The 18,724-nt window shown below is 40.8% G+C and overlaps 1 protein-coding gene across 17 annotated transcripts in view; it reads left to right on the forward strand.

The window, feature by feature from the left end:
- The window catches only part of LOC117206464 (R3H domain-containing protein 1-like), a 29,250-nt gene that overhangs the window by 5,914 nt on the left and 4,612 nt on the right, over nt 1–18,724 (forward strand). The window contains exons 1-16 of one of the 17 annotated variants that reach the window (XR_004487408.1): nt 10,079–10,738; nt 11,392–11,688; nt 12,287–12,462; nt 12,787–13,067; nt 13,172–13,445; nt 13,528–13,947; nt 14,259–14,865; nt 14,924–15,120; nt 15,211–16,286; nt 16,366–16,519; nt 16,591–16,781; nt 16,865–17,038; nt 17,115–17,277; nt 17,360–17,546; nt 17,737–17,840; nt 17,983–18,069. Coding sequence is in view for 16 of the 17 variants with exons in the window: in XM_033445910.1 (XP_033301801.1) it covers nt 12,447–12,462; nt 12,787–13,067; nt 13,172–13,445; nt 13,528–13,947; nt 14,259–14,865; nt 14,924–15,120; nt 15,211–16,286; nt 16,366–16,519; nt 16,591–16,781; nt 16,865–17,038; nt 17,115–17,277; nt 17,360–17,546; nt 17,737–17,840; nt 17,983–18,011 (3,873 nt within the window). In the remaining variant the exon portion in view is untranslated. Of the gene's footprint in view, nt 1–420; nt 588–8,926; nt 9,289–10,078; nt 10,739–10,768; nt 11,204–11,391; nt 11,689–11,770; nt 11,877–12,286; nt 12,463–12,786; nt 13,068–13,171; nt 13,446–13,527; nt 13,948–14,258; nt 14,866–14,923; nt 15,121–15,210; nt 16,287–16,365; nt 16,520–16,590; nt 16,782–16,864; nt 17,039–17,114; nt 17,278–17,359; nt 17,547–17,736; nt 17,841–17,982; nt 18,070–18,724 lie in introns of those variants that run through there. The other 16 variants (XM_033445910.1, XM_033445825.1, XM_033445840.1 and 13 more) reach the window with 16 other exon arrangements.

Raw genomic sequence — 18,724 nt, forward strand, 5'->3', positions numbered from 1 at the left:
TGGCGAAAGGAAATTCCATAAACGTTGGAAAATACGTGGCCAATGACCGGGAATTTGTAGAAGTCTCTTACTCACCCGTGAATATGGTATTCAGCCTTTAGATCGCGAGATACAACGACCGTGTGCCGCACGTGTCTGTTGAATTTTTCATAGGACAATTGGTGTTGTCTTTGTGCATATCGTAGGAATAAATGAAACTTGACCGATTCATGTCCATAGCGTTTCAACCGGTCAGTTTCTCAAGTGATTAGATACTATAGCTGAAGCTTCTTTCACAATTGAAACTCGAAATCTCCTCGAGTCAACTTGAATTAATAAAATTATTTCTTAGTATTGTTCAGTTGCTAATTAATTTTCCATGTAATTTATTTCGATTGTATTATTAGTTCTGTTAATTAAATTGTTTCCTTGGTATCTTAGAATTTCAGATGTGAAGCCAGCTTTATTTCAGAGTCGAGTGCACTCGTGATACATCTGCTTTCTTCCACGTGAACCTGCGAACCTTCAGTCGATCTAAGTGCTCTATAACGCCTGAATAATGCAGCATTGGAACGCACAACCTTCGCGATCTCCTATATAAACGTACCGTAAGAATATTATTCTCCCTTAGTAGTTGTTCAAGTAACCGGTTGATGAAACTCATTTTTGTATTGCAACGACCATTGTTTCAACGATTTATTCTTATAGATACACGTACGTTCTACGCTATCTTTTATCAGCTAGAAACCGTATCACTAAAAAGCGGGAAAGAAACAAATAGTGTGTTACCGTACATGATGATGATACAGATTGACGTAAACTTGAAAGCCGAGGAAAGTGTGAAAATTTGTCGACATAAGGCGTGAACCTGAAGTGGTGGAACAAGTGTATCCAATCTTAAAAGAACGATGTACTTAGATCGTATAGCATGAGGACTATCTCGTTCGTATGGCCAAGGAGTCTCTCTCGATGAAAATCGCTCCGGCGTTAAAACACCCGCGTTATTTTTGGTCCAGAGGCCTACAGAGAGATATAACCTGTCAACCGCTCGAGTTTCTCTCCCTCTCGCTTCCTCTTTCACGTTCTTTCATTGATGCTGGCGTCAGAGACTGTCCTGACGTAGGTCTGGACCACAGCCAAAATTGACTAGTTCTCGTTGGGAACATACGACTTGCTGGCGACTCTTCGTTAAACACAGTTCACGTTTGCCACACTGTTGTGAAGCTCCGCTGAACGGAATCAACAGGGTGCTTCGTGCACCTCTTCCGTTTCCTCGTTTTTTACATTCTCCTTCGTCGAATTAGTCTGTGTGTTGACAGAAGAAATCTTGCAGTGAATCTTTTTGATTTATGGACTATATAGTGGATCCTTTTTTCAACCACAAATTATGAATTCAAATTTAAGGTCTCATCGTCTAAATGCAAATTTTCATGATAACTTACTTTCGTAAATTATTTTCTTCGTCAGAGGAGAGCTCAAATTTTTATCGTGACTTCTTTGCTAAAAGTTATGCGAGTATTTTGATACAAGCCAGTCAAAGATAAACGTTGAAAGAACGTGAAATGCAACTGTCGACAGAGAAGGAACTGGATACGAACAGTATTGATCCGGCATGAGTCGAAACCGCTTCCCTATAGCTGCTTTCAATTTCAGTGCATTCTTCCCAGTCGTCCATCCGTAAATTTATGTCCTATGACAACTAGAGGCACGTGTTGCTTTCCTAACTTGTCCTGTCTACTACCATATTCTTCGCTATTCTTCGTCGACGAGTACGGAGAAAGGAACCACGTCCATGTATGGTATTTCCAAGCTTTGATTCAGTTAAACCTTTCGAAAGAGCGTCTAGTTGAATTTTATAGACTCAAATTTCCTATGCCCTTCTTTTTTAGATCACGCTAGCGGAGTAAAAAAGGCCTTAAACGGACAATCTCGTTTACTATCCTCGTTCCTCTCCTCTTTCCGTAATTGTATCATAGATACCAACGAGACTGATTAAGCTAAACCCGATAAATTCTAAATTTGGAGGATAGATTAAATTTCGATCAACATCACGAGTTGATCTCCTCTTACAGATGGATACGCCGAATTGTAATTCCTCGAAATTCATACTGCTTGTATTAGCGTAGAAAATGGCTTGCAATAAAATTGAACGTCGTATGGTAATTGCTTATCCGGTGGACATTGGTCAGCTTCGAGAAGAGGGGAAAAAAGACGTGAAGAGATCGATGGACGTAGGTGCTAAATGCGCGCCGAGATATATATCTGTCGATACATACGTGGCCAGTGCTTGGGCATGATCGTCGTTGTGAAAATATTTTCATTATAAATAGCGGTCGACTGACACGGAAGCCACTCGTGCTTTCACGAGTCTTTCACGAGTGCCTGGATCCTCTATCGTCTCTTCCTCGAGACGATGAGCGCCCGCTCGTCTACCGTGTTCTTCTCGAGGAGGGTCTATCTTTTCAGTGACCGACCCCCGATGTGATTAGTCTTCGGTATTTTGCTCCATTAACTTGGGAACACTTGCTTCTCCCCTTTTTTCATTGATGCCGAAAATATACTTAATCCTGCTCGTTTCAGTCATTATAACGTCGTTACGGAGAAAGACTGGATCGCGTTGTATCTTTATTAGAGAGATCAATCTTTGGTTTGGGTTTCTTCTTCGCGATTCTCCGGAATCTTTCAATTGTAACGCTAAATGGAACGAGATTTCAATCGCTGGTTTTGCTTCCTTTCGAATGGTTAATAGATATATTTGTAGGATTAATATTCTTCTTATTGTTCGATGTATCGGGCAGCAGCTTCTAGGAACCAATCTATAGATATAGTAAAATAAAAATATGTCGAATGTTTCTCTTTCTGTCTGTCGAATGTATCGAATAAATCTTCCTTCGAAGGAAGAATTTGTTTTGCACAGTAAATTCAGCAAATATATAATTTGCGTATCTGCCGCGTACTTTGTCGTTTTTCTGGAGTATCTCGATAATATTCAAGAAATCCAAAGGACGTTGATTTTTACGACGAGTAAACAATATTCTCCACAATTCGCAAGATTTTCTATTTCTATTTACCGACGTCAACATCTTTACCCAAGGTTGCTCCAAACAGCATCAATAATTCAGTATGCCGCGTTCAAGCAGCCGAGCTTTCAAGAGAACACGCTCTGACTCGATTGTTGAAAAAGCGAGAGGGAGATAGTTAGAGGAAAATCGTGGCTGTCTTGCTTTCCTTCGACGAGGGAAAAGTGTGAAAACACTTTTACGGGGCAGATGAGCTCGATCTATCTTCGTCGTTTATTCTCTGCCCTATTTGTTAGAATATAGGTCATGGAGTTCAACAACCCTCCGCACCCGGGTCGACCACTGTACGGGTTGACCTAAATAAAATTTATCCGGTGAACCGATTCCCCATAATTTCCTCTCGCTCCGTGCTCCACTTTATCCACTTTTTTTGGCATGTTCTTTTTACGCGTACCAATATTTCTTTATCGAGAGAAACGAAGGTATATTTAAGAATGTTCGTAATGTGTTTTAATTTATGGAAAATTAAGGGTAATTGTCAGCATCCAATCGAAAACCGACGAGCATTTCAGCTATATCAACATAGGAATAATCAATTGCTAATACAGATATGCGCAATTATACTTGGAGTAATATAATGGGCAAAATAAGTGTACATGATTACATAAAAAAGTCCATTATTAATTTTTTCAGAAGCTACGTGGTTTTAGTAAATGTAAAAAAAAAAGAGCGAAACAAGATTGTGGTAGTTCCAGTATTAATAAGAAGTTATTTCGTCAAAAATGAAACACTAACAGTGTTTTATTTAAACAGTTTATTTTCGAAACTAAGTTTGATATTTAGCAGTCTTTCATTTATATCCTGCAATAGAGACTCGAATTAGATATAGAAAACTCTTATATCATAGTCTTTAACGCTGAGAATCTTCGTAGAACTTCCAACGATTCTAGGAATTCGCGATGTACCGGAAGTCTATATCGTGGTTCTTGATTTCTGGGTTTTACTGTTCGATTTCACGTTACTTTGTGAAAAGGCAAACGATTTTACTGAAATAAATAGTGGAACGTATTTTTATTCAATCGCGTGGGATATTATCTCGAATTGAACCAAACACGTTCTGAAAAGTAAGAACGGATTTAAGCTAACATCAAGTATTTCTATATTAATTGATAAAAACAAAACATTTTCGTTTGATACGTGACCTAAGACTTATGCATAGTGCTGTATGCATATGTAAGATTGCCAAAATTACATATCACGTACGTCAATGATCGTTTTAATGTCGTAATAGATGATTGGACGCGTTGGTTTATGGCGTAGGATATACAACTAATAATAATAATACAGGTTCGAGCGTCGCCAACTGTGACTCTTCATTGTCTTTTTAGTTGGCAAACAGTGATTCAGTATTGTAAGTACGTTGGTCGTTAGTGTATTCAGTGGCAGGAAATCAGCGATACAAATTTATTCCGCGTTCGCAAGCACCAGCTGCTTTCGCTTTTCCTCGATACAAATCACGTGAGAAACAGCCGTGGACTTCTCTGTATTCCGGAAGAGCAACGATCGATAATTTTGCATCTGGTTTCGTGGCATCGTAGTCGGAACTCGAATTGGAGATCGGTTTTATCGTGATCGTTCCCGGTACCACATTCGATCAATCCTAGCTCGTTTAGTCTTAATCGCTTTATACACCTTAGTATACCTCTACAGTGTAACGAAACGATAAAGGATTTGAAAGCAACGATTTAGAAAATAATTAGCTTTTTATCCTCAAGATTTTCTGCTCTTCTGGTATGAGATACGAAAGATACATATAGCGACGTGTATAGATTTCAGAGCATTTGTTATAGTGGTTTCGTAATGACGAGTAATTATATTTTTAAAGTGGAAATATTTCCGTATGATGTTAAGAGATGTTCTCTTTATTTATAATTTTCCTTGGTTCATGAATCTTGTAGAAATATTTTCATGGACGGTGTAGGAAATTAATTCTAGTCAAAACTAGTCGAAACAAGCGAAGGATTTTCTTCTTGAAGAATTGATCAAAAACGTTCACGGTTCGCGAGTAAAACGCGCATGCCGTGTAATCAAAAGTTTCCAAGATTCTCGTCCCTTTGCTATTAATTTTCATATCTTTTCTGTATCATGAAAAGAAACATATTACGGCCTTGCTCTGTATTGGTTAAAATTTCGTGTCAAAGAAATTTGTCAGAGTCTTGCGATGATTAAAGAGCAACGGACAAAGTATTCATTAGACGAAGAAAATGGCGAATTGCATGACGGAGGAAATTTGTATCCCTTATTTTTACTCTTGAAGATTGAAAAGGTTTTCTATCGGAAACAAGTTAGATGATACTTTAACAGCTTCCAAGAAATGCAAAATGACACCGGAAGCGTAGCTCGGTGGACACTGGGTTGACTGGGATCCGATATTTATAGAAGAAGCGCCCGCTTCAATCGAAGTTCCGGGCTGACTCGTGATTTACTATCCGATGAAAAATCCTTGTTGCCAACGACGCTGGCAAATTTTGACGAAGTTCCACCATATGAATCATCGGCTGTCGCAGCGGTGCACGCGTACGATAGCCGATCTCCGGCATGCTGGAAGATCTAACACGTGTGTATTTACGCGAACCCTAAAACGTCTCTCGAACTTCCAGAGAATAACTTGTTTATGCGGAAGTACCGAAGGTTCTTCCGAGTTTTGTGCCTTTCTCTCGAACGACGAAGGAGATCGTTCACGAGAATCCTACGCATATTTTTATTTCAAAAGCCGCTATAAGAAGCTGTTGTAAAAACTGTGCGAAAACTTAAGAAGAGCGAGAGGATATTGGGAAAATGTCTGATAATATTTCTCACGAGGGATTTACCAACGCTTCATTCGTAATATCTTTTTAAAGAAATTGCCTTATTGAATTCTGTTGAACTCGCATTGTGATTGCGAAGAGAGTTGCAAGAAATTGCCCCAATGAATATCTTCGACACATTTCAAGAATATCCCTTTCGTCGCTTCTTCTATGTAGATCGTATATTTTATAAATTTCCGCATTAACAGCGCTATGACGATTTGTTTTCCTTCTCAAATCGTAGAAATTCTTTTCGTTTCTCTGCTTCGTATAATGGACTCCATGCATTATTCTAACAAAACGCTAACTTACGTTTTCTAATAACGTTGCCTCTACGTAACTCTTACATATTGCTGTTTCGTTCTTCCGAAACTTCCAAAATACTGCTTCGCGTTTTATAAAATGACGCGATGAATTTCTCCTTATCTGCGGTACAGATAGAACGCGTTGATTCAATTCCTGTGTCGCTGTTAGTCTCCGAAGAATGGTCTCCATTTGAAAGAATATCGCTGCGTAAACCAATAATATGTTGCGCAGAATTCGCAAGACATAATCTTTTTGGGAGAACGGTAGCCACAACTGATTGCGAGGTAATTACGATCATTGATCTTGCAAAGTAAAACTGCCGAATCGTCAAACTATTTAAGCAAAGTTCCGGTATCCCAAATGGGCAATGATATGGATTATAGACGAAGGAGCAGTTTTGTGTCGAAAAAGGACAGAAGCAGTAAAGGGGAGGTTCAAAGAGCAGCGAGATATCCTTATTCGAATGTTTAACACGCGGAGGGTGGCCGATGCGTCTGTCCAGGGAGAGTAGGTCGTTTCCATGGCAACAAGGGGTGCATCGGACTGGCACGTATTGCTAAACTGAACGTACCCCCCTGGCGGCCTCTAACCTCCCCCATATATCCCGTCCTCCTGCAGAATATCCTACCGTACTCCGGCTGCCTCCTCGTGGCTGGGTCATCCCTCCCGCAGGAATTAGGTTACTTCCTGGAATTGGGTTTTACGAGCGGTTCCTCGTGCGCGCGAAAATTTTTCTTCCTTTAACAATGATCGTACACTCTCTCTTATCCAAGGCCATATTTTGGACGCTTTAAACTTTCTGGTACTTTGCATTCTGGAATGGAAATCGCGTTTTCTGGTTAACGTTCTAACGATTACGTAAGAACGATCACACGTGCGCTCGCGATCATACAGTAGCTCGCGAAAGTATTCGAACGTTTGTAGGAATTTTTTGTAAATATATTACACGTGTTTCGTTCAAATTGTTGCCAGCATTCGTGAGTATCATAAATCATGACTACATGTGTATGTACGTTTCGATCTTCAGATGCTTCAGTGGTTAGAGAGATAGTTGGTCAGGCGACGCATCCGATGTAAGCATAGTCTTGTACGAATTATCCGGAAACCACATTGGACAGTTTCATAAGTTGAAAAATACAAGAAAGTGATGATACTATTTTTTAAACAGAATTCTGTGCCGACGTACCGTTATGCAAAGTTAGTGACTATTGTTATTAAATCATTTCTCTTGAAGAATCAACCATGTACTTATGTAATGAAATTACGGAATTAATGAAAGATGGAGATGATTAGTTTGGCTTTAGAATTTCGTTCATATTGGAACCAACGACTGTATTACAGCCGAAATTCGAATGATCGATTAATTAGCATTCGTGCTGGTCCAATAATTTGCGCACAGAGGCGCGATTAATTCTGTTCCACTGATAATAGTCGACCTACTTTCGTTTCACATTTTTTACCCCCGTTAAATATTCAACGAACGACCCCTGCTTGTTCCTTGGATAGTGGCAGGGTTAATTTGTGCAAACTGATCCTCTTCCTCTTTCGCGGCGTTTCCAAGTATCGTTTTCAGATCGATCGACGCATACATTTTTGAGGGTGCAACGGGAAAGAGATCGGTAAACCAAACGCACCTTCTGGCCTTTTTAGCCCTCCTCTGTCGTCATCTCACGGAATAAACTGGCATCGACGTCCTTTGGTCTGATTCAGGATGCGTCATCGGGAGGAATAGCCTAGGCTGTCGCGTGCCGGAAGCCATCAAATAGCCTGAAAGTAGCTCGAGAGTATGTTTTAACCTTCGTTCCAACGTAACCCTGTGAAACTAAGGAACGTACATTACCATCCATAAGTATTTGAACAGCTGGTACAATTCGATTAAAACGTTCATATCCTTGTCATATTTTCAATTTTTTTTTAATAGAACAACATTTTTCTAGCGTTTGATTCTTTGCTTCTTGCATCGAGCCCCAATGATCTGCTAAATTGGAACTGAGAAGAAAAATATACGTATCCACATCATTCAAGTTCTATGTCTATTTGAATAACGAACGCATGAAATTTATATAAACCTTTAGAAACTAGTGGATAGTCGATCTTATTTGGCCCAAGATCCCAATTTAAAATCACTTAACTCAGGTGACTCTGCAGGATCAGTTTTCATTCATCTTCAATTATTGCTTCATTCTTCCTATTAATAAATACCGTTTTTATCAACGTCTGCTAATTGCCGGTATATTTGTAGGTTGCCTGAGATAACGTACGGGACGAAAATTAATTAGTCAGAGAATTTCATTCGAAGTACGTTTTACATATTTGCGGTACATTGAGAGTGTACCAAGGAGTACTGAAATACTTATGGACGGTATTGTACCTTCTTTTCCCTTTTTGTTTCTTTACTTTCGTTTAACCGATACCGGAGACCCAGTTCTTTCTTCAAAGGAGGACACCCTGTATTATTCCAGGGGATACAGAGGTGCATGACCTAGTTACGCTTGGGCGTGTTATATGGGTCATAGACACCATTCGCAGCGAGTCATACGTGCACACGTACCCACACAGGGACACGTATTATAGTCTAGAAAATTATGATAGTTTCCACGGAAACGTGATCCTGCGAATATGGGGTAGTAAAAGTTTTATAACTCACCTACTATATCTTGCAATTATCAGGCATGAATTTACTTCTGGAAACGGAAATACGGCTTTTAGATGAACAACCGAAGTCGATCGATGTTTCTGTATAAATTGTTTCTCCGATTTTTCTCTATTTTTAATTGCCATTTTAATTATCCAGTAGTATGTATAGGTAGCATCGAAGAAGCATCCTCGAGATCATTTTAGAAAAGAAAATTCCACGAGTACAGATAGCTCTTTAAAGTGTCCTTTTTCAACGAGGAGCTTTTCAGCGGATCAGAGCTAAAAGGCACGAACGGAAAAATACAGGAAGAGGGAAGCAGTTGAGGTTTGCAATGAAATTGGCTATCTGGGCTCTATCAGTAAGCTCGCGTGTGTATTGCAAAGGCAATTTGTAACTTTCTAGTACTTTCTACCATCGTGTGATCGGTGCATATCCAGGAACGATTAACAGTAACCGCATCGATCATTTCTATCGAAATCAACGTTCTATAGTTTAAAAGGTAAATGTTTGCAAGTTGCATAAAATGCATCCGGAAACAGTATTTGAAAACCTTCTGTGAATGGTTGAGGAAAACAAGGAAATGTCCAACTTTCATAGGAAGTTTTCGTTTCTCTGATCCTGCTATTTCAGAAGTCTCTAGATCAAATAGAAGCAGTATAGAAATTAATTTTCCAAATTTAATTTCCCAGATTCTCTCACGAAGCTGTTGTCTCTGTACGTGTTACTCTCTCACTACCAAGATCATGTTCCTGTACTATTTTAAAGCTTCGAGCTGACACGAAATACTTCCAAAATATAGGCTGGAAGATCTTAGGGTACCAGGATTCTCTTGCGCAATTGGAATATTGTCCTTAATAGAATTTTACAAGTTACAAGTTACGAATCATTAACGCTAATAAATTTGCTTGCGTATCGGCACCAAATTTGGTAGCGAGGCGAATGAAACTCTGCAAGCGAATTTTACGAATTTCGATTTCTAGTATTTTACGAACTGATTTTTATTCGGCGACAGATTTTAAAATTATAAAATACAAGCCTGTATAGCTTATAAACTATGGCTGCTCAATTCGATATCGTTATTAGTTGGCAAATTATTGTATTGTATTGAAATGGTTCAGAAATCATAATATCATCGTAAAATGTACAGCGTAGGATAATTAAAATCACCGTAAAACAGTGATTCACTCGACACCCGGTACACTCGAAATACGCGCACGCGTGCACTTGCCCGGCGCACGGACTCTCTTCGTTCTCTCTTCCTCTGCTCTGCCCAAGACCATTCCTTCTCGCTCTTCATTCTCATGTCCCCTTCCTTCCCATCTTCGTCGGGAATTTTTCAATTCTCCCCTTGTATTCGTTTTTTTTCTACCCTTTCCATCCCCTTTCGAGCTCTAGCGTTCTCTGGATGGCTGAATCGTTCTCTCTACCTCTCTTACTCTGTCCCTCCCCCTGACAGAGTCCGTCTCGCGCGCTCTCGATATCGCTCTCCTCGTCGAGTCCGCGATTCGAGGGACCGCGCCGCGTTTCTCTCTCAGTCTCTCGCGCAAAGCGGTTTCGTGGCGACGTACCGTTGCACACGATAGATTGTGGCTGGTCCGGGTCTCCTCTACGTGTGTTCCTGTGTGTAGTCTATCTTTCTTTTCCCTCTTGTCAACCCTCTTTTCATTCTTTCGACTCGATTGGATAGCGACAGTTTCTCAGGCCCTTCCATCACGACCCCCTTTGCTTTTCTTTCCACGTTTGTACCCTCTTCCTGCTGGAAGATGACCGTGCTGGTGGCTCAGTTCGCGGGGGACCATGGATCACCGTAAGAAAGAGACGCGGTGGTTGTCTGTCGCGACTGGTGCTCGAGATAGCGGCGAAGAAGGGATCACAGGCCGACAGAGAAAGAGTGTATTGCTATTTTCGAGACGCCGTGGAGCCCGGCCAACGTGTGCGTCCGGTTTACGGTACGAAAAAAACGAGAGGGAATCGCGGGTGGAAGGTCGTCGCGAGGCACGATCTACGATGGATCTTGTGCACGGAAATCGAGCGGTCTTATTCGTTGGTCGGTCTCGAGATATTTGTTTACGAGTGTCCTGATCGTTTTGCATTTCTATGTCGACAATTAATTCCGCAACTGTAGGATATTCTTAATCCTAGTTCGCATAGTGGTAGTTTTAACGTGTCGAGGGTACAGGTTGAGAGAAGAGCACGATGAAAGCTAAACGCTCGAGAGAATCGTTCGATGATCTATTCAGATTACGCAAGTGATCGAGTTGATCGATCTTGGACGTCCAGTCGATCATTAACCCGCATTAACCCTTGCTACTTAATTTGGTTTGGAAAACTTCATTTGGCACCGTGAGCCACCACTGCGCCCAGTCGAGAAAAAAGCCAGTGATATCGGGTCGATTTTATGTTTACGCGTCTGGGTATTTTTGGAAAAAGTTTCTACGTATCGTTTCGTTGCTCTTATCGAGAATATCGGGAACTGACCTATCTGAATTCTTATCACGTCGACCGTCGGCCACCTTAAGAAACACAAGTTTATTCGAATAATTCCAGCGTTCTTCGATGGATCTAAAGTTTAATCCTTATGTTTCCTATTAATTTTTTTTAGAGCTTTACGAGTGTAACCACGAAGCTTTGAAAAAGAGAAATTAAGAATCGTGAAAGGTGAAAGGGTTTCGGTGTACGAGGCGAAGAATAGATTTCGACGACGATGATCGATAAGCTGATAGTGAATCGTGCTTGGTTTATCTTGGATTCAAGACTGTGAATAATGTTGAGTTTGGTCAAGAGAGAAGAGAAAAAGAGAGGATGTCTCGAACGAAGACGTAGCCGTGTTTTCGAGTCACTTTGTCGCGATGATTCCTACTCTTTGTCAATTAATCGTCATGGAGATTGGCCTCTGGAGGTTGGTTGTGGTTTTACTAGCAAAAAAGAAAGATCGCTGATTCATCCCTTTACTGACATCGTTTTTTTCTTTTACCATCCAGAGATAGACGATTTATAAATCGAAGTGCAGGTTGCACGAAATCAAAGAACATAGTTGTTGTCAGTGAGCAACGATATTTGTGAACGTACGCGCGTTTAATAGTAATCGTATGTACTCCAGCGAACATACGCTTTTAGCACATAGAACCTCCAGAATACGATGTTTCTAATTGTTAGTCCGTACTTGCGCATGCTAATTTTGCTTCACACTGTTTCCCAAACAAAAGATAGTTCGTGTATCTACGAAAGTTAGTTCGTTAATCTTTGGGAGGCATTGTTCTAATAAAAATATTCTCTAACTCAAAGTGATTGAGTTTTGTCACGTGTAACACCGCTTGTATGCACCAAAGTGTGATAGATAACTTGTGAGCAAGATTTGATTAACATACTAAATTGAAAATCACTCGTAAATCCATAAAAATACTTATTAATTATTTCTTCTCATTTTGTCCTCGATTATAACGGGGATCTCAATTTTTTTAAATAAGTCATTACCTTTGTGTTGTATCTGCTTACAGAGTGTACGATGTTGGAAGGTGGACGTGCAGTGACTTGGCTCCTTGTATCAGCCCTACGAGCTGCACGTCACCCGAAAGATTCACGTACTAACCCAGTTGCACCTGTTTGAACCCACCAGTTGCAGAGTCCTGCACCGTAACCCCATGACGCATTTAACACATGGCCCGCCTGGAGAGTAAGTGTTATTCAGGCTCACGATTTTTCTGCTCCTCGTTGCTTTTCCTCCTAAATCCTGATTTACTCGACAACAGAGCACGCGCGCGTGGCTGACAAATCTTTCCAAGAAATTTGTCTGCTTGCCGTTTTCTCTCGGTGAACGAGTGTACTTTAATATAATACATAGAGGTCTACGAAACGGCGCTGGACGAAGCAACTTTGGATAAGATACACGATTTAGCCGATGCTAAATGAAACGTTTAATCTATCTACAAGGATTAGGTGTCTTTTTGATAAACAAGGTTGAAGGAACGTAGCCAGAACTGCGTTTTGGTTGTTTCAGTACCAAGTATAGTGGTGCATAAAGGCAGCAGGTCGCATAGCCGACCTGAGAGTCCCACGGTGGTGGTGCGAGGAGGAATGCCCTCACTGCCATCCTCTAGGCAAGGCTTCGTCATAAGTGGCTCCAATACATCATATCAGAACAGCTCGGAGTCGGATATGATAGACGGGAATGCCAATCCGAATGTCAGCTCTTCTCCTACACAGAATTCTCTCCACCGCAGCTCGCCCTCTTGTCCTCCTGACAAATCAGACTCAGAGAACAAGAACTTTCGTACCAGGGTACGTGTCTGATATGTTTGAAGATCCCACTATGAAAATATCCCAGTTTTTAGTTTCTATTTCCTGAAGTATATGTGTTTATACGAGCGTAAAATCCTTTTTAGACGAATACGAAAGTTAAGTTGCTGGTCAGGAGCCATGCTATGAGAGAGTCGACGTCTCCCCCAAGGGAGCCACACAACGGTTCGTCGTCTCCACATAGCCCTCAGTCGGTGGACGGTGAAAAGAAGTTCGTGGGCAACCTGTCTCCAAATTCCACTAACGTGAAGCTTAATAACAACGAGTCAATGTTCAACAGTAATCTTTGCCCGAATCAATCCCCCAAGCAAATGCGTAATACAGCCACTTCACCTACCTGTCGAGCTCCGTCACGAAATGGTAATATTCATTCATTTACGAATGAGCTTTTAACAGGACTTTATCGTTACTACAGCAAAGACAGAGTTTATCTTGATCGCAGGTCAATCTAGTCCCTCCCAAATTCACTCACCAAAGAATAATACCTCTCCAACGAACGGCAATAAGTCGGAGAACCAACGTTCCAAGATGACAGGCTCGCACGTGATTCAAAAATGCAATAATTGCGTAAAGAACAATCAAAATGAACGACCCGGCTTGCTTCAGACGCCCGTGTCTCCGTCGAAGGCTGGGCAGGCATTGCAACACTCGCCAAAGAGTACCAATCTGGCTCAAAACGCGCAAAACAATCAGCAGAAGATGGAACAACGTAGACCAAATACGTTGAATATTTGCAACAACCAGTGTTCGACGCAGTGCGGCAATACCTTGTCCGTGAGCAGACCTAGCTCGCGGCACAAGCTGAGGCATCAGAATTCCTCTCAGGGTAGCTTTGACAGCGCGTCTCCTTGCCTCTCACGAGGTGCGTGTGTTCCAATTTTTAATATAATGTAACTATTAGAGTGCGGATGTTTATGCAAATTGATATTTATATGAACACAACTAGAGAAATGGTGCCTATGTAGAAAAGATTTGTTACACGTACTAAATATTATAATTTCTTGTATACTGGGTGCACTCTGTATATTTGCATTTTGAAAAATTCGCAGTCTAATCGCCATATAGAAATTTAATTAAGAAAGCAAAGTTAATCCCTTATTGCAGCTGTCCTGCTATTATTATTTCAAGTATTTATTTGATCTTGAGGCGAAACAATCTTTCTTTTCTTCATAGATAGTAGTACAGAATTGTATACGGACAGTACTGGAATAGATCTGGAGCATTTCATCGCGGAAACTATAAATCGTAACCAGAAGGATCGCACGGTGCTATTAAAAATCGAGAAAGATCTGATAGAATTCGCAAAAGACAAGCAGAAAGTCTGTCATAAGTTTCCAAACATGTCTTCTTACAACAGAATGCTAGTGCATCGCGTGGCAGCTTACTTTGGCATGGAACATAACGTAGATCAGTCTGGTTCCAGCGTGATAGTTACCAGAACGAAAAACATGCGAATTCCAAATACTCGTTTTAAGGAACACATCAGAGACGATCTGATTCTGTCTGAAGAACCACGAAGAAGTATTCTGAAGAGAGATTCTAGCTCATTCGAAGACAATTTCAATTTTAAGTCACCTGACAGATTATCTGGCGATTATTGCCGACAGAATAAGAGTTTCGAGGAAAGGGAGGAGGAGTATGAACGTGCCAGACGAAGAATATTTAAAGATAGCAGTGGAGAAAGTAGCGAAGTTACTTCCTGGCCTTACTGGTCTTCTTCAGAAAGTTCTGACGCTTCTGCGAGATATCGTTTGTTACATCCTTCGGATCATACGATGAGGTAAATACTGTAATAATAGTTTTTATTGTGTGTTGTACTTATCTAATGTAACAAGAAGGCTATGTTGCGTATGTAATAGGCAAACGAAGCTCTTGAAAGGGGAATCTTTCGATGGAAGAGAATCCTGTCGAGGATCCGTATTGAGGCCATCTGTTTCCAAGTCCTTTAGTTTCGGTGGTTACACCAGGGGAATGCTTTCTAGAGGGGACAGTGTTACATCCACTCATAGTGCTGGGGCTCGCCTTATGAAGCAAGGTTCGTGCTCAGTTCTTTACGAATATACCCTTTTGTAAGTCCTTCCCTACACGCATAAGTTTTATGGCGTGAAATATGTCTATAAATTAGAGATTAAATCTGTTGCAGACTCAGGTGCTAGTATGTGTTCACGACTAAGTCCTTCGAGTAGCGGCTATAAATCGCAAAGCCAACGCAGCGATGCCACGATATCGCCGTCTCCTTCGCCATCCCCTGTGGCAACCATGACCTGCAGTCATACCCAAGTATCTAGTCAGGATCTCGCTTCTCCGGAATCGAATAATCAAACGGTGATGTGGGCGGTTACCAGTATATCCAGTGTACCGCCAGGTAGCATAATCATAAATCCGCAAACGAATCAGCCGTATACCAATCCAGATGGTTCGATTTACCGCTTCGACCCAGAGAACCCACCAAAATTTTATACTGCTGCATTGCCGCACGAAAACGAAAGGAATAACATGTCGCCCAGTAAGACCATAGAAGTATCCGAGCCACCCAAAATAACACAAAATAACACAAAGAACGAAAATAAAAAGAGGTCGCAGACTAAGCAGCACAACGGTGGTAACACAACAGCAGTGACTCATGTGACGAACTCGGCGACATCACCGAGTTTGCCGTTCACGCCGCCACCTCAACAGAATCCAGGATCATTGCAACAACCGCAACAACAACAACAACAGCAACAACAACAACAGCCGCAGCAGCAACAAACTCTAGTCAAATCATCGTCGACAGTGCAAACTTGCAATCACAACCAAGCAGCTCAACCATACACGACCTACGTACCTACCTCAGAACCGTATAATCAGGGTGTCTATCCACCCTCTGTGGGACAACAGACTGTGATGATGGCTCCTCATCCGAGTCAAAATCAGGCGAACGTTCAAAACAATGGTCAGGGTGATGTATTTAATCAGAATTCGGTTTACGCGAATTATGCAGTACCTGTGCAACAAGGACCAGTGTCGCAGACAACGGAGATAACTGAATTGTCCGGATATTTTATGGGTATGAGCATCTACGATCAACGCGTGACTGGTGATAACCATTCTACGCCGCCGCACTCTTACCCACAACCGCAACCATCTACAAATCAAGCAGTTCAAAATGTGCAGACGATGCCGCAGAATTACTGGCAACCACCGCCTAATTCTGTACCGGTATTTAATTTTACGGCTTTATTATATTTTCTAATATAACTTTATATTAATTCCTTACTTTTGTTTTCTTTTTCTGTAGGCACAACAGACGATGTACTTCGTACCTCCGCCTGGTGCGGCACTTTCAGTCAGTCAGGGTCCAGGTGATAGACAGCCATTGCATCAACAACAGAGATTTACGACAAATTATTCTTTCAATGCACAAACTATGACTCCTCCGAGCCAATCAAATTGTAAGTGAACTTCTTCAAGATTCTTCTTAATTACGATATGATAATTATTTAATATGTTATTTCTATCTTAGCTAATTACGTGGGTAGTTATCCAGTCCCTTACAATTCAATGCCCGCTGTAACACCAGGACCAGGGGATTACACGTATCAACCATCAGTTCATATGGTACCTACGTATTATCCTCCAGGTCAAACGACGATTCAACCACCACCTGTCATGTACAGAGTGCCGACACCACCAAACACTCCGACTTCTAATCAGGTAGCCATTATTACATATAATTTAAAAATATTGTTAGTTATCTTAAGATCAATCTATAAGTCCTATAATCGATGAATTTACAGATGCCTGGAATGCCACTGATGTACGTCAACTCTGGTAGCTATCCGCCACCAACGATGGTATCCAATGGAACATTTGGCCATCAAGTCGGACACAATGGCACATCACCTGCACCTCCTGGAACTTATATGACTCCCGCGCTGGTTCCCAATCTCGTTTTTAGGCAAAATGTTCCTGTGGGTTTTTTAAGATAGTTACATCGAACGAAATCAGAAAAAGTTAATGATGAAAATTGTTCAATTGACATCTTAGGTTGTTGCTGGTGTACGAGCTTCAACGCCAGGTAACTCTCAGAGAACTAGCAGGTCGCCGACTCCAGCACACGAGCTGTTCGGAAGTGGGAGCGGGGACAGAAGCGCACAACCCCAACCACGCTACCCACTGCCAATGTATCAGGGTGTCCATATTGTACAAGGTATAATGCATTCGTTTTATGCATTTCTGTTACATTATAGTCGAGCATTCTTCATTACTTTATTGATTATTTATTATTATAGGAGATATGAGATTGATGCATCCCGCAGTACCAGCCAATCCACGGTTGCAGTATGCACCAGTACCATCACCACCTGTTGTTCAAGGTTGTCCACGACCGTACCGACCGCCTTCTTATTCGTCGAATACCTCAGGCGCTGGTACACCAACCTCGTTTGATGGAAGAAATCAGAAAATTCGTAAACAGAGGTAATTTATCAATCTTTATTATTTTATATCGAATTAATCAATTATTCATAGAGAATGTCGCTGTACTGGTGTTCTGTAAATGTAGGAAGAAGTAGTATACTAATTTTATTATTGTATTACTCTAACATTATCAAAGTATCGAAAGTGTGTTAAAATGAAAAAGGAAGCGGTAACATAAATTGCTCGTTAGGTCCAAAGTAGCATCGTTGCCACCAACAGGCGTGCGGCCCAATCTTTATCAGACTCCTTCCATGCCGTCGCTCTCGTCTAACGTTCCGAAAGATATCAGAGAAGGTAAGAACCGATATTATCCATTAATTAGTTAGATGTTCGCTCGGTACGTTGCTTGAAAGTTCTGTTACTTTCTACTTTTGTTTCGCTTATGAAGAATGAAATGTGACACAATTTTTGACACGTTCTTGTATCTCCTTAAAAGCGAAACCTGTGGAAGACAATATGATATAAGGTACAGAACTTCAGTATAAAATACTACAAAAAGAACACACGGTATCTACATTGTAACGTAGGTGCTTTTTCACATGCGTTGATTTCGCTTTGTCGATATTTGTTGTTCGTGTGAAAAGTGTGCCTGGAAAATACTTCCTATTTTAGTGTATCCTGTTGACGCGCAAGTCACTGAAGATTATTGCATTATATATGAACCTTTTTCAAGGTTAAAAAAAATAGGAAGCATCAATTTTCAGAGCATATATGACTGTAGCACTGTACGCTTACACACTCACGCGCACAGGTTTCTGTAGGAATATTTACTTTTTGTTCATCTATTTACGCAAACATATTGCGTTTGTTGCACAACGAGTTTCTAAGTTTTGTTTCACTTCTTTTTTCTTAAATCACCCTCGGACTATATACATAGATTTAAACAAACATATCGTGGTAAATTTTTGATTCAGAAGCGACATGTTTTTAAAATTTCTTCTTTATATTTGTTTTATATTAGCTACAGTTATACGATACATTTGCAATTCATCGTGCGATTTCTATTTTCTCTATACATGGAACTATGCTTTAGATCGGCTGATATATGTATATGTATATGATATATTAATGACATTCGTTTAACGCAATCCTGATTTGCACAACAACAATTCACTGGCATTGTATCACGAGAATCGATAATGGAAGCCTGCGCTGCTCTCAGAAATAATCTTTTAATT

Source organism: Bombus bifarius, unplaced genomic scaffold (genome assembly GCF_011952205.1).
Source record: "Bombus bifarius isolate JDL3187 unplaced genomic scaffold, Bbif_JDL3187 scf7180000007966, whole genome shotgun sequence".
Taxonomy (NCBI): Eukaryota; Metazoa; Arthropoda; class Insecta; order Hymenoptera; family Apidae; genus Bombus; species Bombus bifarius.